General features: G+C 41.2%; 1 protein-coding gene across 2 annotated transcripts in view; it reads right to left on the minus strand.

The window, feature by feature from the left end:
* The window catches only part of srgap1b (SLIT-ROBO Rho GTPase activating protein 1b), a 56,826-nt gene that overhangs the window by 2,451 nt on the left and 26,660 nt on the right, over positions 1-27,715 (minus strand). Inside the window, exons 3-23 of one of the 2 annotated variants that reach the window (XM_028570505.1) lie at positions 26,569-26,764; positions 26,359-26,413; positions 26,044-26,151; positions 22,446-22,508; positions 21,663-21,860; positions 19,421-19,549; positions 18,223-18,444; positions 17,342-17,443; positions 14,651-14,848; positions 13,415-13,499; positions 13,266-13,293; positions 13,129-13,162; positions 12,291-12,351; positions 11,318-11,395; positions 11,098-11,232; positions 8,947-9,052; positions 5,952-6,176; positions 3,859-3,938; positions 3,290-3,470; positions 2,509-2,640; positions 798-1,140 (exon numbers count right to left, since the gene is read on the minus strand). In XM_028570505.1, coding sequence (XP_028426306.1) covers positions 798-1,140; positions 2,509-2,640; positions 3,290-3,470; positions 3,859-3,938; positions 5,952-6,176; positions 8,947-9,052; positions 11,098-11,232; positions 11,318-11,395; positions 12,291-12,351; positions 13,129-13,162; positions 13,266-13,293; positions 13,415-13,499; positions 14,651-14,848; positions 17,342-17,443; positions 18,223-18,444; positions 19,421-19,549; positions 21,663-21,860; positions 22,446-22,508; positions 26,044-26,151; positions 26,359-26,413; positions 26,569-26,764 — 2,759 coding nt within the window. Of the gene's footprint in view, positions 1-797; positions 1,141-2,499; positions 2,641-3,289; positions 3,471-3,858; positions 3,939-5,951; positions 6,177-8,946; positions 9,053-11,097; positions 11,233-11,317; positions 11,396-12,290; positions 12,352-13,128; positions 13,163-13,265; positions 13,294-13,414; positions 13,500-14,650; positions 14,849-17,341; positions 17,444-18,222; positions 18,445-19,420; positions 19,550-21,662; positions 21,861-22,445; positions 22,509-26,043; positions 26,152-26,358; positions 26,414-26,568; positions 26,765-27,715 lie in introns of both variants that reach the window. The other variant, XM_028570504.1, reaches the window with a different exon arrangement.

Consider the following 27,715-nt stretch of genomic DNA (forward strand, 5'->3'; position numbering starts at 1 on the left):
GATTGTTAAAATCAAAACGATGACCAACCCTATTCATTTTGGGCTTTGGGAAACACTGATTGTCATTTTTCACAATTTTCACATTATTCGAGAAAATAATCAACAGATTAATCAACAATGAATAATATAATTGTTAGTTGCAGCCCTACTTCACTGGAAAACTCAACTTTAAACTTGCAAAGCTGGGTTTTTTTTGTCAACTGTGGGCAGCGGAAACAAGTTGTGAACACAAAACTGACTTATCCTGATTTGAAGTTCTACTGGCTGCTGTTTGCTGCTGAGCAGGGAGGGTACAGGGGCTTTTTACAGATAGTTTTTCTCTGAAAACGATGCTATGAGGGCGCTGAGAGTGAACCAGAACAGTAAGGTTGTGAGCAGGACAGATAAAAAAGATGAGCTGTAAAGCTCCGGAGAGGAGCTGCAGATTCATCTAAACATACTAATCCCAACCAGAGACACATCGTCAGACATCACGTTATTATTAAAAAAAATACTTATTATTATAACCGCCTTAAAGAGAAGGAGTACATGAAGAGAAGAAGCAAAAATGCCAAAGATTTGCTTCTTAATTTCTTTTGAAATTGAATATTTTGGGGATTTGGATTGCTTGGACTCTGAAAATGTATTACAGCTGCAGACACACTGATCATTCTCGCTGCGTTTTTCACTAGGAGGAACCCATATCCCATAATTCAATTTGTATCCATTAAACATTAATTAATGCAGCTTTAATTAATGCCATCTATTTAAGTTAATGAACTGTATTTGTGTGTGTGTGTGTGTGTGTGTGTGTGTACCTGAGCCAGTGTGTTGGGGTCCAGCGCTCTGGAGCGATGGGAGTCACTAAAGCCGTGCTGCCCGCTGCTGGAGCGGCGGATGGGCGTGTCCTCTTGCCGCCGCAGCGAATCGTGTCGGCTCACCATCATGGTCACGGCGGCTGCCGAGCGCCGCCGGCGCTCCGGGCTGTCGAGGGGCGGGGTCAAACCCTGACCGCGCCCCAGCAGCAGCTCCCTGGGGCTGAAGTGACCCGTCACCGGTGGGGAGCTTCGCTCCATCCCGCCTCCGTTACCGTGGCAGTGGCTGTCGTTGGAGCGGCCCAGGGGGCGGCGGAATAAGCCGTCGGTTCGCTTCCTCCTGTGACTGTCAACAGAAAGGACACACACAGTCAACGGTAGCTGATTTAGGATTTAAGGTTGGAGGGTGATTCTGAGTGCGGCGAATGTTTGAACCTTTGGGCTAAAATACAGCAGCAAGAGAAAGCAGAGGAAGACGTAGAGAATGCACATCTGTAGGCCCTACATTTTCAACGACTGTACGCAAACGTAAAGGACGGGGTTCCCTCATTGACATATATATAAGGGTTCCCTCAACCAAAACAACTAAAGACGCAGTTTGGTGACGTGATAAAGCAGCATGGGATGTTGGGAGTTGTAGTCTTCATTGCGGTCGGTTTCTCCCGGTTTGGATTCCTTCAGCGTTCAATTGTTGGGTCTCTGTAAATTACAGAGTGTGGTCTAGACCTACTCTAGCTGTAAAGTGTCCTGCGAGAACTCTTAAAATTTTAAAAAACCATTGAAATGACGTTGTTCTGCTCGTCAGCGGACGGGCAGCCAGCCGATCTGCACCTCACGTTTGCTCCGCCTGTTTCTCTGATCCAGACTAAAATCCTTCAACGGGCTCTAAAAACGTATCGTAAAAATGTGGCTTAAAACTATACAAGTCAACAACAACACTGACGCACGCACAACGGGGATATGACGCCATCAACAGGCGACCAAATGTAACGCGTTACCTTGAATAAAATGTCAGACTTCTCTAGGTTTGAACATCGTTGGAAATGTTTAGGATAAGTACACAACTCAACAAAATATACAGTATAACATAGGTAGCATCGATTACGATTCCAGTGTAATCGTTTCTTTATTGGAATCGTTTGGAATCGTTTTGGTTTCAAATCTGATCACGGGTTCCAAATTTAACATGCGCAAGTTTTGGTTTCCGTAGCGGCCAGATGCTTGTTGTGTTGCAGCCATGGAGCACAGTAAGCGGCGCTCTAGTCTGACTTTATTTTACATTGAAAAAAGCTGTAAAACTGCAACCCACCATTGAATCAAAATAAAACTTTCCTCTTTTTTTGAAAATAACTCCACCACTCATAGAATCAGAATCGAGAATCGATAAGAACCGGAATCGAAAGGAAGAATCAGAATTGGAATCAGCATTGTTAAAATCCAAACAATTAGATATTTTAATGTGGAAAAAGTATAAATACTTCTTCCTCCACTGTGGCATACCCATATCTCTTCCATAGATTACGTGTATAGTTAGGAATGAGAGTAAAAGAAGTCAGCAGTTCACATGAGAAACAGGAGTGATAACAGCGTGATGAAATTCACAGATATTTTTAGAGGTGAGAGAAAGAGCTGGAAATTGGGTTTAACGTTCGCCGCAGCTGAAACGCTCCTCCGTGCTCTCATGTGATTATGGGAGGTGTCTTACATGACGGACCTGTTATAGGTCTCCGGCGGCCTGATGTCCGTCGGGGAGCTCAGTTCGCTCCGGGATCTCTTGTCGTCGGTGCTGCTGCTTCCCCCGTCGCTGTCTGCTTTCTGACTGAGGCTATCTGACATGACGTCGGCCCTGCAGACACCGAGAGACTCTCAATCAGGACAAATCGCTCCGGAGACAGGAGAGCACAGCCAGCACACCAATCGCCAATTAAGCGATCGATAGCGCACGGTTATTGACTCCCTCAGTCCAATAATACCAGCTAATCAACAAGGTGTGCAACAAATCCCCCTGAATCCATCGCTGCAGCTCGTCAATGAATGCAATGAGCCATTTACTGTATGTTAACAAGAGCTTAAGTACGGATGATTTTAAAGTTGCCACTTTGCATTATAATGTTAAATAAATAGAATACAAAAATAACATTTAGGTGTCCTTTAAAGCTTGCATGGTCAAAATAGACATTTTCTGAGTGATATCTTTTCTAAAACAAAGGCAACTAGAGCAGCAAAGTTTAATTGATTCATTTACAACTATTAAAATAATCTCGAACTATTCTGATAATTGATTGGAGTCATTTTTTCTGAAAAAATAAATAAATAATAATAATAAGTAAAAAGAATTCTCTGATTCCAGCTCGTTAAATGTGAATATGTTCTAGTTTCTTCTCTCCTCTGTGACAGTAAACTGAATATCGTTCAGTTGTGGACAAAACGAGACAAATGATATATTTAAAAAAGCATATAAATGAATGTGTGTGTGTGTGTGTGTGCGGACTCGCCTGTCCTTCACCACGATGTACTGGTGAGGCACCAGGCCGTGGTTGCCGTTGTGCCGCCCCTCCCACCAGTCATGTGACGCTCGCTGGAAGAGCTGCAGGGAAGCTCCCTTCTTGAAGGAGAGCTCGCGGCCCGACCGGCCCACGTAGTCGAACCGCGCCACCGCCTCCACACCCTCACCCTCTGAAAGACAGGAGGGGGATGGGGGGGGGGGGGTGAGAGGGGAGGGGATGAAGATAAGAGCCAGACGTGGAAATAGAGGTTAACCTGAACTTGTCAATCAGCTGTCTGTGTGGCTTTGTTCCTCCCATAGCTCGACCAATCAGAAAAGAACATTGAAACACACTCAGGGCTTAAGTCTTTTCTATTAATTCAGATAAAGGGAGAGAGAGAGAGAGAGAGAGAGAGAAGGGAGGAAGAAGTGGTGGGTGGGGTGTGGAGAAAAGAGCGAGAGTGGTGGGGGGGAGATGTCTCCATGGCTGCTGTTGCCGTAGCAACCTCTCTCCACCAGGACACACACAGGGATTGGGAGTGTGGGCGAACTGTGTGGAGGGTCAGGGGTCATGCGTACCCTCGTCGCTTGTCTGGGTCTCGGTGCCGCAGTCAGGCTCGGCCTCCTCCAACGCCCCCGGCTCGCTGAACGGACTCTCGCTGCAGGAAGAGGAAGAGGAAGAGGAAGAGAAGCTCAGATAGACACAGTGTCCATTCAACATGGGAACAAAAGGGAGGAAGCACAGATGGAGACGAGGCTGCTGATGAAGAGTCTGAAGACGTTTATGCAACAATACATCTACTGTACTAGAGCTGCAAAGATGAATCGATGAGTATTAATCGGCAACTGTTTTGATGATCGATTAATCGCTTTGAGTCATTTTTTATGAAAAATGATCTGATTCCAGCTTGTTAAATGTGAATATTGTTCTAGTGTCTTCTCTCCTCTGTGACAGTAAACTGAATATCTTTGAGTTGTGGACAAAACAAGACATCTGAGGACGTCATCTGGGGCTTTTGGGAAACACTGATCCACATTTTTGACCAGTTTCTGACATTTTAGAGACCAAACAACTAATCGATTAATCCAGAAAAGAATCAAAAAGATGAATCGACTATGAAAATAATGGTTAGTTGCAGCCCTATACTGTACTGAACCGAATGTCAAGAGTTTAGTTTGTGAGAAGAACAGGACACCCACTGTACACAGTATCAGGATGAAGGAGAGAGGCGTTCAACGCCACAGGTAACAGATCGGTTCAATAGCATAACCACCGGAAAAAAAAAACGTGTTCCTGATGAGGTTGTCTTCTGAAATTATACATCAGAAAACAACTGACACCTTTTTAAAAATCTGACACTGTGGAGACCACCCCACAGATCCCCACATACTTTGGGAGATGTAAACAAGAAGTGCAATGTTGTCATGGATCAAGGCCTGCAACTAACGATTTTGTTCATTGTCGATTAATCGTTTGATTATTTTCTTGATTTATCGATGAGTTTGGTCTATAAAATGTCAGAAAATGGTGAGAAATGTAGATGACCCAAGATGACATCCTCAAAAATGTCTTGTTTTGCGCCATCACTCTCGTGACAGTTAACGACGCTCACGCACTGTGTTTTATGTCACCAGGACCCAAGACTGTTTCCTCGTCGATGTGCGTTTCTCCCTACCTAAAGTTGTGGACTTTTTTTTTTTTTTTTAGGCTATATTAGTTAACATTTTGGCACCTTCAACTGTTCCCCGATATTTGAATGATATCAGTATCAGTTTGATACATTGGCCATGCGATTGATCCATTCCAGGCAATTAACGTATGCCGAATTAGCTATTAGCAGCTCCTGTCTGCAGTGTAATCAAGGTTTGTTATTGTTTTCATTTAATTTTAATTTTAATTTTTCTTCTTTGTTATTTAGTTTTGTAATCAGATATTGTGGTATTTTTTTTTTCTTATTTTCTTATTTTATTTTTTATTTTCAGTATATGTTATGAAATGTTTTAATATTGTCTGATTAAATCTTGTTTTGGACCCCAGGAAGACTAGCTGGTGGCCTAGGCGGCAGCTAATGGGAATCCTTATAATAAATACAAAATACAAAAATACTAACACGGGATTACTCTGATAATGAGGGAAACTTAAAAATGTGATGATTCTCAGGCAAGCCCTGAACTGTCTTTTTCTCTGATTTCTAAGTGGATTTTTGGATGTTTATTTTTGATGGACATCAGAGATAATGATATGCCCTGGAAGTGTAAGTCGCACTGAATGATATCAATGTGTGTTTCGCGTCCGTGTGTTTTAGATTTGACTGAGTTATGACTCCAATGAAGACTCTCCAGCCACCCCTTGTGGAGGTTTTTGTCTTTCTCTTTTGTCCTGCTGAGTATCTACTGTATTACCGACCATATTATACCGTCATTTCCCGATGATTAAAATGCAGTTCGGAGCAATGAGTTAAATAACGGAGCAGCATAGTGAATATTTCCTCCATACCTCCTCAAGTAATGCTAATGGCGGCTTTACTTGAATTTCAAAATGTACAGCGAAAAGCAGGGTTCAGAAGGTTAATCTCGATGGAGAGGGGGAAAACACAGAAGAATGGTAATAACATTAGGATATTATAATTAGATGAATATGATTAGCAACTCATGAAACGAAGTGAACTCACCAGTACTGGTCTCCAGTCATACACTTCTCATAAACGGGGCCCGGCAGCTCCTTGGTGTCGGGGAAGATGTTGTCGTGGTTCAGGATGACCGTCTTGATGACCTCGTTGACGTGCGCCTGACAGGCCACCTGGTCCAGCGTGTCCGGCGTGGGCAGGAGGGTGGGGCCGAAAACAATGGCCAGGTTCCCAGCATCCATCATGTTCTCGTCGCTGTACTGGGAGAGGCTGGGGGGAGGTACGGTACGAGAGCGCAGAGACGTTTGGGAACAATTTTCTTCTTTTGTGTGATTAACAATTTTTTTCATTTTTATTCTTTCAACAAAACACAAATCATACAAAGCAACATGAACACCCCCCCACCTAGACAAAAATCAAGAAAAAATGATACAGCAACTACAACATTCCAGACCATTCAACAAAATAGTAACAAAATAGACAATAAACCATAAATCAAATAAACATATGTATAAACGACAACACCATAAGCCCATCATACACGTCTCTCCCCAGCACAAAGCTTCTTAGGAGTCCTCCAGAAAGTTCACATACTTTCCCCATTTTCTAGTATAGACACCCAATCTGGCAATGGGAAAGAATTTTAATAAACTAATCATTTTTTTAATAGGTAGTAGGGTTTATTTCAGAATCAAGTCAAGTCAAGGCAAATTATTTATAGAGCACATTTCAAACCAACCTAGGCTGAACAAAGTGCTATACAAAGTTATATTATATTATAAAAACAAAGGCAAATAATAAAAATATAGACACAATGAACATCATACAAACAACACACTTCTATACAAATGTCCCAAAATTAAATCATACGCCAAAGAATAAAAATGTGTTTTAAGACGAGACTTAAAGATCTCGGCAGTAGAGGAGGACCTAATATGAATGGGAAGTTTGTTCCAGAGTCTCAGGGCCCCAACGGAGAAGGCCCGACCCCCCTTTGTTTTCATCCCAGACTGTGGAACAGCTAAAAGGAACTGATTAGACCGTCTTAGGTTCCTGGAGGAGTGATGTAGGGTAAGGAGATCAACAATATATAAAGGGGCCAATCCATGTATTGCCTTAAAAACAAGTAACATTACCTTAAAATCGATTCTATATTTGACCGGTAACCGGTGAAGAGAAGCCAATATCGGGGAGATATGATTCCTCCTTCTGGTACCAGTCAACAATCTAGCAGCCGCATTCTGGACAAGCTGCAGGCAGCTGAATCAGAACTGACTTTATTGTCATTGTAACTACTGTACATTCAAGGAAATTAAAAGTGCTACTCTATGGTGCAAACATAAAAACACACACGCATTGAACTAAGAACATGGTTCAGAGAATGTGAAGATGGTAAAAAGATCAAAACTAAAGTTGATAGTAAAATAGTGAAATAATTTAATAAAATAATTTTCTCGCATTGCACATGATTACGTAAAGTGCAAGTGCAGCATAAGTGGATGAAAGTGCTTTTTGTTTTTTGTTACTTTTAGATGTTTCTGAAACTGTGTAATGTTCCATCTGATGATCATAAATGACCTGTAACAGCAAACGAGACTAACAGTGAAAAGAACGCTAGTTTTATATAGTATTTATTAATGCCTCTGCCTGGGTCCAATTTTTTGGTTGCTACAACAATCTCTTATTGCTTTGTCTCGTGACACAGTGACAGTGATAACGTTACCCGGTTTAGCTCACGATACATCCAGGCTACGTTACCATATGAAACACTCAATATGCAACGATGCGTCTGTAACTTATTCTCTTATTGTAAATGAATGATTTTCTGTCTGATCAAAATATTCAAGACAACTATATGACCTCCCCCTAACGCTAACTCAGTAATCTACAGTGGGTAATACAGCACCGTAAAAAAAAGACCTTTACGACAGCAGGTGTGGTAAAAACACGACCGCTGACATCAACTCAAACTGAAAGTTACATATAGAAACTTGTGGAAACAAACTGCGCCCTCCCAGAGGGCAACAGTTCAAAGAGGTGATGGCCCGGGTGGGTGGAGGTATTTATGATGTTAGTACTGTATGCATGTGTATGTGTATGTACTGTGTGTGAAAACTCAGTTTCACATTCAGTGTCTATTATGGTTTCCTGTAATGTCGCTACCAGCGTTCACAGGAACTGGAAGTTAAAGGTCCCATGGCATGAAAATTTCACTTTATGAGTTTTTTTTTTACATTAATATGAGTTCCCCCAGCCTGCCTATGGCCCCCCAGTGGCTAGAAATGGTGATAGGTGTAAACCGAGCCCTGGGTATCCTGCTCTGCCTTTGAGAAAATGAAAGCTCAGATGGGCCAATCAGGAATCTTCTCCTTATGAGGTCATAAGGGGAAAGGTTACCTCACCTTTTTCTGCTTTGCCCACCCAGAGAATTTTGCCCACCCATGAGAGAGAGACATCATGGCTTTCAAACGAGTAAAGTGGCAGTTGGTCAAGGCTACACCCCCCACCCTCCACCTTGCCCCCCACCTCTCTCCTCTTCAATAGCATTTAAAACTACAGACACAGAAATGGCACGTACTAAAGAAAGCTCATTATGGGACTGGCTCTAGTGGCTGTAATTCTGCACCAAGGCAGTATTAGGGGACCACTGAGGCCTATATTAAAGCATCCAAAAAGCAGCATGTCATGGGACCTTTAAATACTGATGGTTTAATAACACTGAAGCTGAATGCATTTCATAGTGCTGCTAACAAGCGCACCAATACGTACAAGCTGGTACATCACACCTGCACACTTCACACTCCGCTCTCCATCCCTCGCTGTTCTATTATTCTATATTTATTTGAGAGGCTGCGGAGCTGCTGTTCCATCATCTCTACAAGTGTGCACTTCTATCGCCCTTTACTGCGAGAGAGGTTTATAGCCTCTCCCCCTTATCCTCAGCTTTAAAACCATGTGTGATGAGGGGAACAATTCTGGGAAAATGGAAAGAAATGATCATTAACTGTAAGCGTATGGTTTTGTGTGAGTGGATACTCACTGGTTGAGAAAGGCGAACAGGTAACGCATCACCACCAGCGTCGCCCTCGGGACACCCAGCAGGATCTTACGGATGCACTGCGCCCTCTCGTACATGTTCTCGATTCCTGCGGCAAGAAACACACAGCAGACAACAGTCATCGAGACGAGTCTGAAACACGACGACACATCATGAACACGCATCAGCCGGCTCCATGATATCTCTGCTGAGTAGAGGGGATGAGTTTCACAAAGACACAGACACACTAAAGAGAAACAAAGACAAAGAAATCTGAGAGAGAAAGTGAGTGTGTGGGCTGAAGACAGACACTGATCCTGATATATAAACTATAGTTAGTTAGTTATGTTTTATTTCTGTGTCATGCCAAACATTTTGGCCCATCCCACATGGGATTACAAGACACCACAAATTTACTTATTTAACAAACATCTTCCTGTCGCATATAAAAAATCATTCGGAGAAATACATGAATACAAATATATACATATACACAGACATATATGTATATACACATACATGCATACACACAAACAACAAATCCTCATCTACAATTCATCTCGATAAAGAGCTTTTTTCCTCTTCTCCCAAGCTTTATCTAGATAATTGGCTATTTTTTATGTTTCATACGTAAACAGCCATCTCAATCTTTGAGCATCATCCATATTTACCTAGTCAATCTCTGCTTTTATCCTACGAAACAAAAAATCACGCTGTTCACAATAAAAAGGACAATAGAAAACAAAATGGAACTCATTTTCTACATCATTCAAACAAGACATGGGACAGATCCAATTTTCCTCTTCTACATTAACATATCGTCCTGTTTCAACAGTCAAAGGCAAAACACCAGATCTCACTTGAGCACATAAAGATCTTTGCCTTTTTGACAAATTATATACAACATAATTCTCAGTGCCATATTTTGGTTTTATCATTACAAAAATACGCAATTTTGGCTTAGCCCATATATCGTCGGCCCACTGCTTTTTGTCTTTAGCAAACACAGATTCTTTAAACGAACCAATATTCAGCTTTTCATTATTAAGAAAACAACTCACCAAAACAATTTGCATATGTCGTTAGACCAAGGACCAAGAATGTTTTTATCCCAGAGAAAAATTTTCCTTGTCAACCTATTAGCGTCCATATCTAATAGATGATTCCATAACTGGGCCATACATAGATATGCGAGCCTCACATGATTCCCATCCAATGTCTCCCACTATCGCCAATGTAGGGGTATATTTATGCACACCCAGAAAATATCTTATGGTACTATTTTGCACTAATTCACAATTAGATAAGCTGAAATAGTTTGATATATTGGCCACGTGATTGGTCTATGCCAGGCAAATTGGCGCAATTAAAAATATGCCAAATTAGCTACTACATTTTGCAGTGTACTCATGGATATACAGACATCTATCAGACCTTGTTTAGACTGCCAAGCCAAATCAGTTTTTTGGCAGATCCAGATTGTATCCAGATGGATGTTTACAAAGTCTGAAAGTCTTTGTAAATTATAGAGTGTGGTCTAGACCTCCTCTATCTGTAAAGTGTCTCGAGATAACCTATGTTATGATTTGATACTATAAATAAAATTGAATTGAACAGCAAATCAGATCCAAACCACATTTGGAGGTGGTTTGAAATGCAATTTCAATCGAATTCCTACAGATGCGTCTCGGTCCGGACACTCTGGCTACTCAAATCAGATTTCAAAGTGTCTTTTGCGTCACTCGTGTAGCCGAAGGTTATGAATGTAACTTTATTTAACTAAACTTATGCAGATAATAAAAATAAAAACCCAGAGGGTATGTGGCCCGTGCCAGTGTGAACAAAGACGTCTTTTTTAACTTCCACATTTTCAACGGGAGCTTTACTCTTTCCGTTTTTTTTATTTCACAATAAAAAAACCAACTTCAATGATCTTTGAGCATTTCGCTAAAGAGACAACTCAACAAAATCCGTCAAAAAAACAGTCCGTTCTGCACCTCGACTGGAGGGCAAAAACGATGGACCTCCGTTTCTCAAGCTTCCGCGTTGGGAAAAGTTAAAAACTTGATCTTTTTCTATGATTTCTTACACCGGATCTTAAAATGTGTGCATCTATTTGCTGCACATTGACAGTAAACAGACGGTGGTACTCACGGACGCAGGAGATGAGGTCATTGAACCTCTCCTTGGGAAACAGCGGGTTCTCCAAACCCCTGAAGTAAAGCTTCAGCACGCCAGCCACTGAGTTGATGTCGTGGTTGCTCTCCTCGTCAATCAGTGGGTCGTTACCTGGGCGACAAGACGGAACGAGTCAATCACATCTTTAGCCGCCTGAAGCTGTCGGTCTGGGGACCTGCGGGTTAAACCCTCTCACCTCTCTCGAAGGAGTTCTTGATGTCGTTGACCTCCACCTGTGATCCCGACACCCGGAATATGCCCTGATGCTGAAGACCTGTTGGGAACAGACGGGTGTTTGTGTTTCTGTCAGTCTGTAGTGTTAGCATGAAGCTAGTCTACCACTGCTAGACCTTCCTTCACAGCGCTGCGAAGGAGGGTCTGGCTACTCCACACAGCATTCCGGGATGGGAGAAAAACATGCTCTGGTTTATTGGCATTTCTTTAAACCAATCACAATCATGCTAAGCACCGGAGAATAGCCACGGTGCCGTTGCAAAATAGCCTCGGGAAGGAACTTGTTTTGGTGGAACATGTGTACGTTTAAAAGTGGTTTCAGTTGTGCAACAGAAAACTCAGACTGGACAGAAATACCTGTTTCCTGATGTTCAAAGTAGGGCTGCACAATTAATTGCAATTTTATCGAAATCGCAATATGGACTAGTGCAATATCCAAATCGCAGGTGGGGCGCAATGTTTGTTTAAGGCGAAATATGTGTCAAACCATTCTGAATGAAGTGTTGTGGTGCTGCAGAGACGTCCCGGCCTACAAATCCTATCCAACAGACTATCTACTTGGTACAGATCCTCGCAAAAATCTCACTATAATCATTTTAATTATAATATTTTTCAATGAAAATGATCATTACCTCCAACGTGGTGAATCATATCGCAATCGCAATATCAGTCAAAATAATCACAATTTGATATTCTCCTCGTATCGTGCAGCTCTAGTTCAAAGTATGAAACTAACATCACTGCCTACGCCAAGCAGGAGAAAACGTTTGTAGTGTAAATGTATCACTTTGGAATACTTTGCAAGGTCTTTTGTTTAAGGAAACTAAATTCAACCCCTTTGGTTTGTCAAAATGGTAGTTGAGTAGTCGGTGAAACCACCACAACAAAACCATTTCTCATCAATAACCGCTAAGCCAGATGGAAGTGAAACTCACCATGCAGGTTGATGTAGCGGATGCAGCTCTCCACAAGCAAAGGTATGGCTTTGGTTGAATCCTATAAACACAGTCATGGTTGGTTATTGGTTACAGCTTATTCATTCTGATTCTGTCTGAAGGTCTTATGGTCTCATGGTACTGCGTCTTGTCACAGAGTCAGCATTGGCATTAGATTCAGACTGCTGTAGACAATAATTTGTTATAAATGACGAGTTATAATAATAGTCAATGAAAACAATTAATGTTAACAGTTCCACAAAAAGACAACAAGGCGTTCGTCCTCTCAATACTTTCTGACTTGCCAAAACCCATTGGTTCCTACTGTGAATGTAAAAAGTCTCAGTAATTTCCTAAAACAGATGCTTACTGCAGTTTTAAACATACAGGAGGAAATAGTGCATCTGTGCGCTGTATGTGAGTCAAGGGGGCTCCATTTGTCCTTTAAAAACAAACAAATAAATACGTTATGTGAATGCTAGTTCTGGCATTTTTCACATTTATATCAATCTAGAAAATAACTACTTATTATGATACTTTATTTTCATATCCCGCTCGCCAAATTAATGGTAGTCTCTAGGCCTGTATCAGGTAGACGCCGACAGTCTTGTTGTCATTACTTAGAATTCCTCATGGGGGAGACAGAAACTACGCACTATAGCTTTAACTCCAGTCTGGCGGTCTAGCGCTCGCTTCTCTAGTTTTCAAATGAACGGGTAAAACCAAGATCTGTTATAATCCTATATGTAACGAAACTAATTAAGTTATGCCCTTGACTCTCAGCTATTGGCAGAAACACAGAGAAACAACCTGAAGCCTGATGGAAGTGAAACTCTACCTGGTGCTTGCTATGGGAGTTCTTCCGCCCACGACTGTAATGAGCAGAAAGAGAGAGTAATGTCTTACAACACTTATCATTATTAATATTATTAATAAATGTGAAGAGAAAATATGCACAGCAACATGAAATTATACCTGGTAGTCAGCAGTTCAGCTTTATATCCTGTAAGAAAAAACAAAGACATAAACACAGAAATATTTGAAGGCAGTAAATGCTGATTATTGTCTGTGTCACAAAATAAAAGACAGAGTAAGAAGTGAGAGAGAGTTTCTGTACGTCTTACCCTCTGCTAAAGCTTTCTTCAGTATGTCATGTTTGGCCTGCAGTTTGGAAATGAGATTACTTCCCTCCAGATACTCGCGGAATTTCTGAGGATTGAGAAATACAACACAGATACAGTTGATCCTACCATCCAGTGGCAGCCGGTCAAAGCTTAATTCAGATTATTAAATATTTAAGAAAATGAATTGGATTTTTACTTTTTAAGCATTTTAATAGGACTTCAAATGAAAATATACAGTATGAAATACACACTAATTCAACTCCAGCTTCCTCCTGATCCTGCCTCCATCTAATACAGGTCAGTGGGTGTAAAGCAAACCTATAAAACAGCAGGATTCATGAGTGATTGGCCGAGTAGCCAATCGCACGGGAGGGCGTCCGTGTGTTTTTTGCAATCAATAATTAATATTAATTACATGTATTTTAGCCACCACTTTTAACCGCTTCACCTTGCTGTCAGAGAGCCCTTTACGACAGGGAACTGAAGCCGTTATCTCTGCTCTCTTCAAAGCCACCAGACTCCTTGGACAAAAACAGTAATTTTACCTCGCAGAACACGGGAGTTGCTGCTCTACCGCTGCCTCCATCGGTTAGTTAGTTTTAGTGTGTGACTTTGGTGTTTTAAAGGGTTAGGAACGAACAAAACTAACAAACACACTAACCGATGGAGGCAGCGGTAGAGCAGCAACTCCTGTATTCTGCAAGGTCAAATTAAAAGTTTCATTAAAAGTTTTTGTCAGAGGAGTCTGGTGGCTTTGAAGAGAGCTGAGATAACGGCTTCAGTTCCCCGTCTACAACAGGACGCTGCTTAGCTTCCGTGTCGGTACTCCTGTCTGCTTCTCCAAACTGGGGGCGTGCCGACCTCCATCTACTGTAGCTAACACACTGGCTATGGAGAAGTAGCTCATACAACCACTCTTCAAAAGATCTGAACTATCTCTAAACATTAAGCAGAAAATGACAATTTTTATTATGTTTATGAAAATTTAGGATTGAATGTGGTCTTTAAAGAGTAACTCAACACCTGCTGTGGATCTTGTTTTTGCTGACCTCTAGTGGCTCTATAAATGCAGTCTATCATTGCTTGGGGGGTTACAGGTGAAACACTGACCTCTGATGACATCAGAGGTGAAACAGGCTTGAAAGTTTAAACCACAGACGTCAGCAAAACACTGCTTTTCATCCTGCTGTTCCGTTACTCTTTAAGTGTGAACGTTACGCTCTGCTGTATGCTCACGGTGAAGTAGAAGAGCTCCGTCTCCTGTTGGTTGGCCCGTTTCTTGGCCAGACTCGGTTTGTTCAAGTAGCCGTCCGACACGCTGGACTTGACCGACTCGGAGGACGGGCTGTGGGTGAAGCTCTGGGAGACGTCGAAGTCTTCCTGCACCGTCATGTCCTGCAGTGTGGTCAGAGTCGCACCCCAGGTCTTCTTCACCTGGAGGGGGACAGAGAATGGAGAGTAGCCTGTATGTTTCTACTTCCACCAGAGCAAATGACGTTTAACCATGTATCCAGCTAATTTAGTAAGTGACGTTAATGCAATAAACTCTTTGTCAAATTCAGTGAATATCTCTTCACGGTCACCTAACTCTCTATTTTCTGTGTGCGCTGAAAAACAATCTGCTGTTAATACACAGCCCTGGCTGTGTAAATGGAAAACAAAAAAAAAGCTTTAGAAGGGGGGGGGTTGTATTTGTTTGGCAGTTGAATTCAAATACAAATCTTTATTTATTTATTTAATCGCTTACTGCACCTTTAAATAGCTCACGTTACTGTATTGTGTGAACAGTTAATTGTATTAAGTATTTTAATATCATAATTAGATTATGTGCAGAGCAGGGTTCATTTCAGCAATGAAATCTGTGATGAAGAATATTCGTTGACAACGTTTTTTCACAATGAAAACGACACAAACTAAATAAAAAAAGTGAACTACAACGAAATATATTCAATTTTCCTCAACAAATAAAAACACATGATGGACTACTGATTTCGGTCTGTTAAAAGGTAAACGAACACAGGATCTTCTTCTTCACGGTTTCTTTTATTATAAAAGCCCGACCATCAATAATTTTAAAATAAGTCACCTAAATTAGGATTCATTGTTTGGGCTGTAAGAGTGACCAAAGTTGAATTTATTATTCCTAAAACTGGCTTGACAGACCCAAATATCACTGTTACAAAGCTGTATTTTCCCTGTTGCTGTGAGAGCACGCGTATCCTGCACAAGGCCTGTCCCAAATCCTCTATTCATCACTCTGAAAGGCTTTGGCCAGGTAGGACTGTTTTCCTGCTCGGAGACATCGGATAAATGCCAGCTCAGAGCTGCGTGAATCTATTTTAACACCTTAAAACCCTGAAGTCAACATTTGCGCTCTACTGATCCTGTATGGAAGGACGACTGAACACCTAAAGAAATGCCACAACTGCACGGGGCTTCATGGATCACGAGTTATGAATTAGGAATCGTTTCAGGGTGGAGTTTCATTATGGCAAAAACATTTGATGAAGTGTGCGTGTTCAAGTACAACGGCTCTGTTTGTGTAAACTCCATGTGCAAAGTGTGTTTGCGTTTACAGCGAGGATAATGGGTGTAAAAGTGTTTTTATTTGTACATGATAATCAGGGCGTGTTTGTGTGTACGAGCTGCTGAGACGTGCAGATGCAGCTCATTAATCCAGACTCCTTCAGCATTTTTATGCCCTTCAGGGTAAGTTAACAGCTGCCCTCCGTTCACACAACCAAAACAACAGGGAGGACGCCGCAGACTGCAGCACCGAGTTGCTCTCACATGGCACACGTTTATTTTTAGAGGCTACATCTGATACATTTTCACCCCATTAATGTGGCATAAATTACCATGACTTTTAAAGTTTGTAACTGTCAGATAAACATTTTAATTTGTAATAAGGGACGTTTCTTGGCCACTGTGAGGGGAGTCAATGTTATAAAATTCTAAACAACTATTGGACTATATTTCTCAAAAAAAGAAGAAGATGACTGACTGGTGAGGGCAAACCCCCCCCCCCCCTCCAAAAAGAAATCAGCTAACATGAACACAGTGTTTAAATTAAGTGAAACAAATTTAGTCTGATTATCAAGCATTAAGCACCAAAATCAGGTCCAACAAAGACATTTTTTTTAGTTAGTTCATTAAAGAAGTTCCTCCAACACAAAAGACAGAAAATAATGTAGAGTAGGGCTGCACAATATATCTTTTTTTAATCATCATCTTGATATTAACTGGCGGAATAAAAAGACACATTGCGAAAGGCTGCGTCATCTCGAAAGACACTCAAAGACTCTTTGTGTTAGTTGACAGAAAATGAGTAGAAAACTGCACTTTAAAATGTAACTCATTCTTCTTTTAGTGGTGCCTTTAATATTCAATGTTCAATTTGTTCAATTTGTTCAATAAAAGAATGTTGGAAATGGAATGTTTTAAATTCAACAACCAATGTGTTGTATTTTAGCAGAATACTGAAAGCAGCAGAAATGCAGAACTGAGTACAGTTTAATATCCATTTGTTTATCGCAAGTAATATTGTTATCGCAACATTCAACAACGATATTGCATATTTTCCTTATATGGTGCAGCCCTAATGTACAGTAGTATGAAATGCTACTGAAAGTAACACTGGGTTAGTCTACTAATGTTGCCGGTAGTTAGCCAGACAGCTAACGTTAGAGCACTTTTATTTTTGGTTTTGGAGAAGAAGAAAAACACATCGCTAGAACATGTGACGTGAGTTGTGACGAGCTACAGTTGCTAAGCTATGATTGGACAATCGCTGTTCAGGTTTAACAAACGACGCCAATTATCTTTAAAATATATTTGTAGGCATGGTTTCTTTATGTCACGGATAATTATCGTAGGAAATGTGGAAACTCTGAGCATTATTTTGGTGTGTGTGTTTGTGTGTCTGACCTCTTCGTTCTCAATCTTCAGAGACGCCAGGCGGGTCTGCAGCTGCGTGAGGCGGAGGCTGAGCTCAGCCTGGAGCTGCGGCTGGGAGGCAATCTGGGTCACCTGACAGGAAGTGGAGCAACGACAAATAAATCACTGTCCAGAGGAAAAAAAAACGTATTCTCTGAGACTATGGAGTCATACATTTACTTCCTGAAGCACAAAAGCTATCATCTCATTCAAATCAGTATGCGGTTTTCTTCTGCATAGGCCCAACTCACAGCAATGTCTCTTCAAAGTCCAAATATGGTGATTAGGGCTAAAATCCAGAGTTTTTCCTTATTGCTATGGGTCCAATTGCATAGTATAATTTGTTTAAATCATGGACTGCAGGCTTAACACACGGCAAGCAGCGGCGTCTATGGTGCTTCTAATAAAGTTAATTAAAATTTAGAACACAGTAATATACATAATCTTATATAATCTTAAATGTACACAGAAGATGTATCAGCTATGACTAAAAATCACAAACAAATTTACTTGCAGTTGGTTTTTTCTCCCAAAATTCTTCTTTGTTGTATTACGCTCTATTGTAATTTCTGCGTCTGCTAACCAACTCTTAGATGTAGATGATATCAGAAAGAAGAACATTTAATTCAGCCTTTATCACCTCAACTGTTTTCCACCATCATAACGTTTGCAATGCTTTTATTTTGAAAATAAATTAAAAGAAATTATTCAAGAAGGTTTTATTCCTTACAAAAAGGAGAGTTTTAACGCTAATTATTTTTGGATAAATATATAAGAAATTAATTATATAATAATAATAAGTCTCCACAAAATGAGAATAAATGCTGGACTTTTGTGCTGCATAAAGCATCCGCTCTCTACGTTATACTGACTGCGTCGCCCATGTGTGCCTGGAAGCTGAAGCGTTGTGGGGGGCAGAAGGCAGTCGGGTAGAGGCCTAGCAGACGCTGCCTGTCACGGGCGGGGTCCAGGCCCTCCACGGCCCCCTCTAGCACCTCCAGACCCGCCCTCCTCGAGGCTTCAAGGCTCAGTTCGGCTGATAGGTAGGTCCTCAGAGCCCGGCTCAGACTGGAGTGGTACCCTAGGTCACAGCACTGAGACAAAAGGATGGAGGAAGCATTGCATATTGATGTCTTCAGTTGAGGAAATGTTCCCCCCCAAAACAGAAACCAAATTCTAGATTCAGATTAGGACTGGGTAACGTTCAAAAAACGTTGATACCGGTACAGATACCAATACCATGACTTTGATACCGGTTCCTGAACGATACTGTTTTCGATGCCAATTTTATAAAATCCATAAAAAATAATTTTTAATTACAACTTTGCACATTACGGCACAAATCCTTTATTTATTCATCAGCTCCTACTACGTGAGCCCCATCTCTGTGTAACGTAGAGTTTTTCCTGCGTGCCTCTATGATGTGTAACACTAGACAGCCAATCAACAGCATTATTAGATATTGGTAGAAGCATGCTGCATGCTTATTGGCTCAATAGGTATAAATTTTGTATTGAATGACAACGCATTTTTCGATACTCAATTCTTTAGAGGCAATTTGGTCAGCGCATAAAAAGTATTGAATTCGGTACCCAGCCCTGATTGTGATTAATCATACACTTTTACATACATTTTTCTAATATCTTTTAGGATGGTGATGGTCAAATTGAAGTATCATAAAATATATTTGTATACTACAATCAATTAAATCCCCTGACTAGACACAGATCTCTATGTGATTTCTATAACCAACTTTTTACAGGCCTAACAAGCTGATCTTTGCTCATTAGCTTCTGCTGTGGATGCGTAGCATTACTCTTGTCAGTATTAGACGATTGCTGCTGCTTTTTGCACTGCCTAAATATGCTTTTTCAACTTCATTAGTGTCATAACTATCCCTGGGATCCATATTCATCATGGTTCAACTTGCCTTAGCTCGGTTACTCTCCCTTATGCGACATCCAGTCCAGTTTCTGCAGATGTCACTGCAGAGTTCAAGACTTTCTGCCGACACTCAGACACTTTTACCGACCCCTCTGGTGATGAATAAAAATAGAAAGGTAGACTCACGTCTATGATGTCGGGCAGGTCGTGGATGTAGTATTTAAACACGGAGGCGTTGGTGGCCTCCAGAGTCAACAGATACTCATTCCTGGCTTTCAGAGTCTTCAGTTTGTTCTCAGAGTACTTTGCCTTCCTCTAATGAAAGAAAGAAACACAGATTGTTAGACTGCGTTAGAGCAGAATCCATTACACAACTCTCATCATTCCTCAGAAAGAATTTCCTTCTCATGATGTGATTTCCCCTTTTAACTTGTATCGTGAATAATATTAGAGTAAGTCTTTCAGCAATAAACGCATTTAATTATCCAGTTGGGAATTCTATTAAGTCACATTGATGCTGAAAATCCCTGTGTGTCAGGTAGAATTAGTTTTGATGTGATTTACTTAATATGCACTTTTCCTAAAAACGTAGCAGTACACGTGCAAATACAAACTCCAAGGTATCAAAAGACGCTACAGAACTGTCGATTTGGGTTAATATAGCAACTAAACGATACTTAGTTAACTACACCCAGTACCCACGACAGGGGCGTTTCTAGGACTTGAGGAGGTTGGGGGCTTAGCCCGGACCCATTTAAATAAACTTAACGCAATGCAAAACAGCAATTAGCTTGCCCAGCTTGTTAATAGCCGGTGTTGAGGAAGTAACCTCCTTAAATGTGCATATGACAATTATTCACCCCAATGATACATTAATTCATTTTAATGAATTAATAAACCCCTGGACTGTAATATTTCAGATGTGTTTGAGCAAGATTTATGCTCATGTTCAAAACGTTGTTCACATTCAAAATATATCTGTGTTCTGAGATTTGGAGGAGTTGTGATATTTTGAGAAAAATAAAGTGATAATAGGGTATTACAAGAAGACAGTCACTATATTTCAGAAAAAAATCAACCTGCACCATAGTCTGCTGTGCATTACGTGATTGCTCTGCTGATACGGTAGATCTCAGACCTTCTGACAGACTCAGAGCACCATTTGAGACTCTGGTCTCTGAATGACACAAAGTGTTAGCTAGGGAAGTGGCTGTACGCTGCTCTACATCGGAAGTGGAAAACCGAAACTACGGCAGAAATACACGGAGCACAAACGCGTCACATCTGCCGCAGCATGCCCACAGCAGAGCGTGTCCTTTATAAACCTGGATCTGCACAGACCATGGAAGCCATGCTGCTCATCTCCTTTTTACAGCAAGAGTGGACACGCACGGCTATGCTTCAGAGCTCCGTGTGGTTGAGTCTACTAAATCAAAAAGCTAAATCATTAGTATTTCACTCCTAAACTTTGTGTTAATGGCATCAATGTATTAGACTGATTTGGCTATGATTCCTCCGAAAATTTAACCTTTCACAACTTTCCTCACTTGGAGACGGTAGCTAGGTAATAACAACAAATACGTCATGCTGGTCAAACCCCGCACGTGGCTGCCGGTTTTATTCGCCTTAGAAAAATAAACTGGACAAAGTTACGAGTTCTACAACAAAAATGTAAGAACTGCGAGTGCCATGGAAAATACTTGTTTCCTTTATTTGCAAGTGCCATTCTGGGGCTATTCATAAAACATTCGGGGCTGTAGCTGGCGTCGCCCAGGCCTAACCACGCCTCTGACCCACGATTAGAAAATCCTTAGGTCATTATTTGTCTCTTTGTGTTGGTTTTGTCTTTGTGGTTGGTTTTGTGTCTCTTTGTGGTTGTTTTGTGCGTTTTTGTGGTTGATTTGTGTCTTTCGGGTTATTTTTTGTCTCTTTGTGTTTGTTTTGTGTCTTTGTAGTGGTTTTGCCCCGTTTTGTAGCTATTTTGTCTCATTTTAGTCATTTTGTATGTCTTTGTGGTTGGTATGGGTCTCTGCGAGTGACATTCTGCAGCTAAACCACGCCCGTAGCTGTCAGTATATCCTCACTGCATGCTGATTGGTCGAAACATACGCATTCAACTGAAGCCTGACAATATGGATTTTTGTGTGATATGTAACCTGCCGATTCTCACATGATGTCGTGACATAGCAACAATCCAGCACCTGTGCAAGGTACAGTAAATGCCTAGTAGGCCCAGTTAGTAATCCACCGATGCCTATAGCTATTGGGTAAAGTTAGGCTAGTGATTTTTAGTGTATGACGTTGCATCAGATGCGGAGATGAAAGGAGGTTTCATTTCTCGAAAAATTTGTTTCCTCGGCCTCACAGTGGGAAGTCCAAAGATAAATGTGAGGGAAACATGGTTTCAAAATTGAGATGCCGGCCGTACCTTCTCTCTCATCTTCTCCATCTTGCGGGCGGCGTTGCGTCTCTGGTGGCGCTCCTCTATCCGCAGGCCGAACACCGGCTCCGCGCTCCCGCTCGTCCCCGACACGCCCTTCACGCGGCCCTCCTGACGCTCCGCCTCCCGCAGCTTGGTTTCCGCACTGATCGTCTCCACGTGGTACATGTGATACGTCTTCATCACCTAGGTAACAACAGCCCATAATGACACAGCCTCTGAATCCAACGGACCACAGAACTTGGAAAACGTCACAGCCAAATGTTTTTGTTCCTTAAGATTATCAGGTCCTCTCTAATCTGATTTTCTGTGTTTAGACAAAAAGCTTTTAAGGCCAGCACTTGGACTTATAATAAAATTCGAAATTTGACAGAAAATAAACAGCAAATTTTGTCCCTTTGAGGCTCCTTTCAGACCTGGAAAATACATCAGAAAAGCAGAAGTCCATGACAGCCCAGAATGAAAGAACATCTCTGAATGTAAGGACAATTCTGCGTTTAAAACAGACGCGTCTTAAGCTTTCAAAACACACCTTTCCTTGGCCCAGTTTTTAATTCATTCGCTACAAGCAAGAACTACTTTAATGAAATTTAACCTTTTATTTGAAGCTTTGTCTTACAGGGTGTCTGCCAATATCAGAGCATTTATTAGGTTTTAAGACTTTTTTTTAAAGACCAAATATAAAGAAATCAGAAAAGTCTGTTTCGCTTGTGCAAAAATCCTTTCAAGACATTTTTAAGCCATTTCAAAGACCTGCTTATGTCCACTTACGGTGTACAGCTCGTTCAGAAGCTTCATCAGGTCTTCCTGAAGCTGAAAGATGATCTCCTTACTCTGACACAGACAGAAAAATGATATCAGCACAAAGCAAGCACATGCATTCACACACTGTGTCAGCAAGCACACATTTTAAAAGGGAACTTGTACTTTACTTCATTGTTTCCATTTTGATTTTAAACTACTTACTGCACTACATTTATCTGAAAGCTTTAGGCCTAGTCCATACAAACACGTGTATTTTTTTTAAACATTTTTTTTCCTCAATTTTACCTGCGTTTTAGGTCACTGAAAACGGATCTTTTGGAAAACTCCTTCCAGAGTGAAGATGTTCAGAAACTCTGTTTTCAGTCAGTGCTGTCATGTAGACAGGGAAACCGGAGTTTGTGTGTGTGTGGACAGGATTTTTATTTCATTTTTTAAACAAAGGAGGGAAAAACCTGTTTTCAAAAATACCCAACCACGAGTTGACTAGGCCTTAGATACTTTTCAGATAAAGATTGTACGATAACACTTTACTTGAAGGTATCGACATAATTGCGACATGACACTGTCATAACTATGACATGACACTTTCGTGAACATGTCATAAACGTTATAAACAAATCATAAACGTTTATGACTTCTGTCATTAAGTGTCATTCAGTTTTTGTCATGACAAGTTGACATGGTTTGGGCTGTCTTGATTATGACAACTTGACATAAACAAGGATGACATTACCAGAAGATGTATTTGTCATGACAACTTGCCATTACATTTCTTTGGCGTGTCCTTATTAAGACAACTTGACATTAAACAGGATGACATTATGTCAAGTTGTCATGACAAAGACATCCCAAACAAATGTAATGTCAACTTGTCATAACAAAAACCGAATGACACTTAATGAGAGAAGTCATAAACGTTTATGACTTGTTTATAACGTTTATGACACATTCATGACAGTGTCATGTCATAGTTATGACAGTGTCATGTCACGATTATGTCAATACCTTCAAGTAAAGTGTTACCAATTGATTGTACCTCTAAATCAAGTGATGCATTTCAAAATGGTTAAATATTAAACCCGTGGGTTTCAACATTTTTGTCTTTGTGACCACGAGTAGCAGAGTCTGAACTCAGCAGACAACAGACAAAAGGCAAGAACAAAAAAAGCAGCAAAACGAAAAATGAACAAGTTCCACCAGCCGGCAATAATTGATTATGGTCTGTCACTGCATCGATGCAGAATCGGCCACGTCGCGATGCATCGATGCAGCGATTAATATCAACACCCCTAGCGGAAAGCCTGAACACTGATGCTTCAGTTTTAACTTTCTAATAATGTCACACAGAATCAGATATCAGTCACATGACATGTGTCTCTGCATAAAAAAGTACTTTTACTTTTTAAACTTTACCTACATTTGGATGATACTATTTGTGTGCTTTGAAAAAGAGATTATTTCTTTGGCATTCTCCACTTTTTTGTACATTTTGTTTTATAAAAAGCTGCGTGTAGTTGGGGGCCTTCTTGTTACGTTTCAGGTGTTTGTTTTGACAGCGAAGACGGGAAACGGGAGGAGAGGAGGGGAATGACGTGCAACAAAGGCTGCGACTACGTGGCATTGATGCATTGCTATGATAAAAAGAATAATTACAGCTACTTTTAGTAAATGATCTGTGCACTTCTTCTGAATTCCAATTCCAACCAGTCGGGCCGAACAGCACCAGATAAATAAATTAATGTGAACACACACAAACAAATGAATTGCTAACGCTCTGCTGCCTGCACTCAAACTGAATTTCAGTCTCAAGCATTAACAGCTCCACCAGTTTGGGGAAAAGGAGTTATGTGGCAGCGCGGCACTGCATTAATATTACATTATGCTAAATGACAGGATGGATGGATCTGGTTCCCATAGCGCCCGCTGAGAAAAAGATCAGCTGAGCCTGTCGCCATGGCCACGGGGCCCGTCAGCGTCGCCATGGCCACTCGGCCGTCCGCGTGTCTCCTTCCTGGTGTCCCTCCTCAGAACATAGTTTCTGAGAGGACACGGCGATGGGACGGAGGTCTTTCTGTTCATAGCTGCCGGCAGCCGCTGCACTTTAGTTAGTATGAATAAAAGACGAGACGGAAGACAGATTAATAATGAACGTGCAGAGCTAAAGTTGGAGGCGGTTTTCGGGCGTGCACGTGTGTGCGTGTTTAATTTGTTAAACTCTGAGGCAGCCCGAAGGACCTCAGGGGAACACTGACTTTACTTTTCATTAGAATCAACTCTCGTATTTAAAGAAGCCGAATGAGAAATAACAAGCCTAGAGGTCTGCAACAGTATCGCTCAAGTACAATGCTCAGGTACCACTGGAAGGTTTCTTTGTACTTCTACTGCGTTACATTTCAGCGGAAAATATTTGTACTCTCACAAGTTCATTCTGCGGCTACTACCACCTCTGACAACTCTGCATGTCCGACTGAAAACCCTTCTGTTCTGCAGCATGCCGATGTCCCAAAGCTTTGCAATTACACATGAATGAATGAAGACCACATTGTTCTACATTAAGTATACATGTAAAGAAAAATTGCAGGACTTGTTACATTTTATCTCCCCCGCCCCTTTTTGCACAGCCAGTGTACATGCTTGACTTCACAATCCATTACTGGGGACTGCGACAGATTTAAAGCCCGACACAGGAGGGATACATGAGGACTTCTACTGGAACATTTATATAGATTTACAGTAAAACGTTAGGTTTATATTGGCGATAAAACATCACCTTAATTACGGTTTATTACGGAGGTCCCATGACGTGCCCTGTCAAAGGCTTTTCCATTCGGAGAATAAGAGCTGGAGTGTTGCCAGACAGAAAGTGGCCCAATCAGAGCATAAAACCCGCCCAGTGGTCATAAAAGTATTGATGCAGTCTGTGGCTCTCAGCTCCAAACCCATTGGTTCCTACTGAAGATGTAAATCTTTAAGAACACAAATATATAGACCCAATAAGGGCTGGGCAATATGTCGATATTATCCATATAGTGATATGACACAAGTGTTGTCTTTCTCTGTTTTTTTTTAATAGATTATTTTTTGGGGGCTTTTCCCTTTATTATGGAGTGACAGTGGATAGACATACATACATACAATTTACAGCGCTGAGCAAACGGGGACGAGGAACAACTGGCTCTACTCTCATCTCCTTCATCTAAATTCATATGTCAACACTTTGACTAACATTAGCTTGGAGAGCTAATGTACCTGTTGGGCCACAGACTAAAGAACATGACTCCACCCAAACTAGCAGTCAGTCCGACTGGCATTAAAAATAGCAGTGGAAGAAGTATTCAGATCCTATACTTTAGGCCGTTATATTGTTATATCGTATTGTTTAAACTACATGTGTTTTTTTCTCTGCAAAAATCTTAATGTGTAAAGTAACTAGTAACTAAAGCTGTCAGATTCATGTAAAAAAGTACAATATTTCACTGAAATGTAGCGGACTAGAAGTAGAAAGCGGCATGAAAAGAAAAAGTACCTTAGGTACTTAGGTGGGGTAATTGAGTAGATGTACTTTGTTAAATTCCACCACTGGGAAGAAGATACATGAGCTCACCCTCTTCAGCAGGCGGGCCGAGTCCTCGCTGATGTGTGTGAGGCGGCTGATGACGTTGTTCAGGTAGAGGTCACTGAGGGTGGCGTGGTCCTTACTCTCCCTCCTCACCTGGAAAAGAAAGAGAGAGAGAGAGAAAAAGGGGGGAACCCATTTTAGAAAAGAAATCATTGACACAATTATTTTGGTCAATATCAAAATCCCGATTATTTAGCAAAATAATCATTTTTTTTCATCACAATTCAATTCATTGCATAGCACTACTCTGATGTTTTCATATTTCTTATTATTAAAAAAGGTCTCAAGCAAACAACCCACCTGGTTTAACAGCAAGTACCAGCAGTTCACTGGAGAGAGCAGGTTCTGGTCTTTTCTGGAAGAGAGAGAGAAAAAGAGAGAGAAAAATACATACAATTCATGTCTTCTTTATGTAAATTACAATGTTGACCAAATGTACACAAATCAAAACAAACACCAAAGATATAAATGCACTGATATCTTGGTAAACATGTATTTTCACAGTCCTACTTGTATTGCTGATGGTCCTTTGTGCTGCGTGTTTTGGCCATGAACCTCTCCGCGAGCTTCTCTAGGTTTCTGGAATATTCGGTTTCGATCTCGGACTTCTTCCTGAAGAAGTCCTGCAGGTCCTGAAGCAGCTGGACTCGCATCTCTGTCTGCTGCTCCAGACAGCGCTGCTGCTCCACCAACTGGGCCCGCACATCTACACACACACACACACACACACACACACACACACACACACACACACACACACACACACACACACACACACACACACACACACACACACACACACACACCATGGTAAATTAGACACCTTAGACAATGTATACATCCGTGTCAGCAAAAAAAACGGGAACATGTATCTTTCATTTAAGCTCCACAAAGATGGCAGATCATCTATTATTGCTTTTCTAGAGTTCATTCATCTTGTTATTTTGCAGTAAAAAACATGACTATGGGCCCTACTTTCATGGCAGCGCAACGACCAGCACAACCAGCACTATTTTCCCGACCTTGAAATTCGCTTTGCCCGTCTGTGTGGTATTTTGCACGCTGCACAGGAGGGAGGTTCAGTCAAATGAGGAAGCGCAAACTGAGCCGTTTGTGTTTAGGTAGAAAAAAGTGCCTTAGGCTTTGAGCTGTGAATAGACTTCTTAGAAACTCGAAGTAGATGGGTTTAAATCTGCAGTAAAAAATAAAGTTGAATGTGGTTCAAACCATAGACTGTATACAAAGATGGCCAGTCAATCCCAGCTGTCTCCACTTCTTCCCACTGTACAAAAATGAAGCACCAATATCCCGGATAAGGGCGCTGCCATCTTGTACTTTTGGAACCAGAGTCTGCGCAGTAGTGATCGGACGGTGGCGGTATGCAAGTCGCGCCCATACATCCGTCCGACCAATGGCGACTCAATCCCAGCTGTCAATCATGATGTTTCACCCCGTTTTTATAGCATCAAATAACTAATAAAAACCAAACTGATCAGAAGAATGAACACTTGAACAAACATCAGCGTGATCAGAACTACCTAAAAATGACAGAAACCATTTATTTGATGTGTACTTTGATTTTTTTATGTTTGGTCCATGTCCCATCTGCTAACATGGAGGGGGGCGGCAGAAGAAAGCAGGACACAGGTTGATTAAT

This window comes from Perca flavescens, chromosome 23, assembly GCF_004354835.1.
Source record: "Perca flavescens isolate YP-PL-M2 chromosome 23, PFLA_1.0, whole genome shotgun sequence".
Classification (NCBI taxonomy): Eukaryota; Metazoa; Chordata; class Actinopteri; order Perciformes; family Percidae; genus Perca; species Perca flavescens.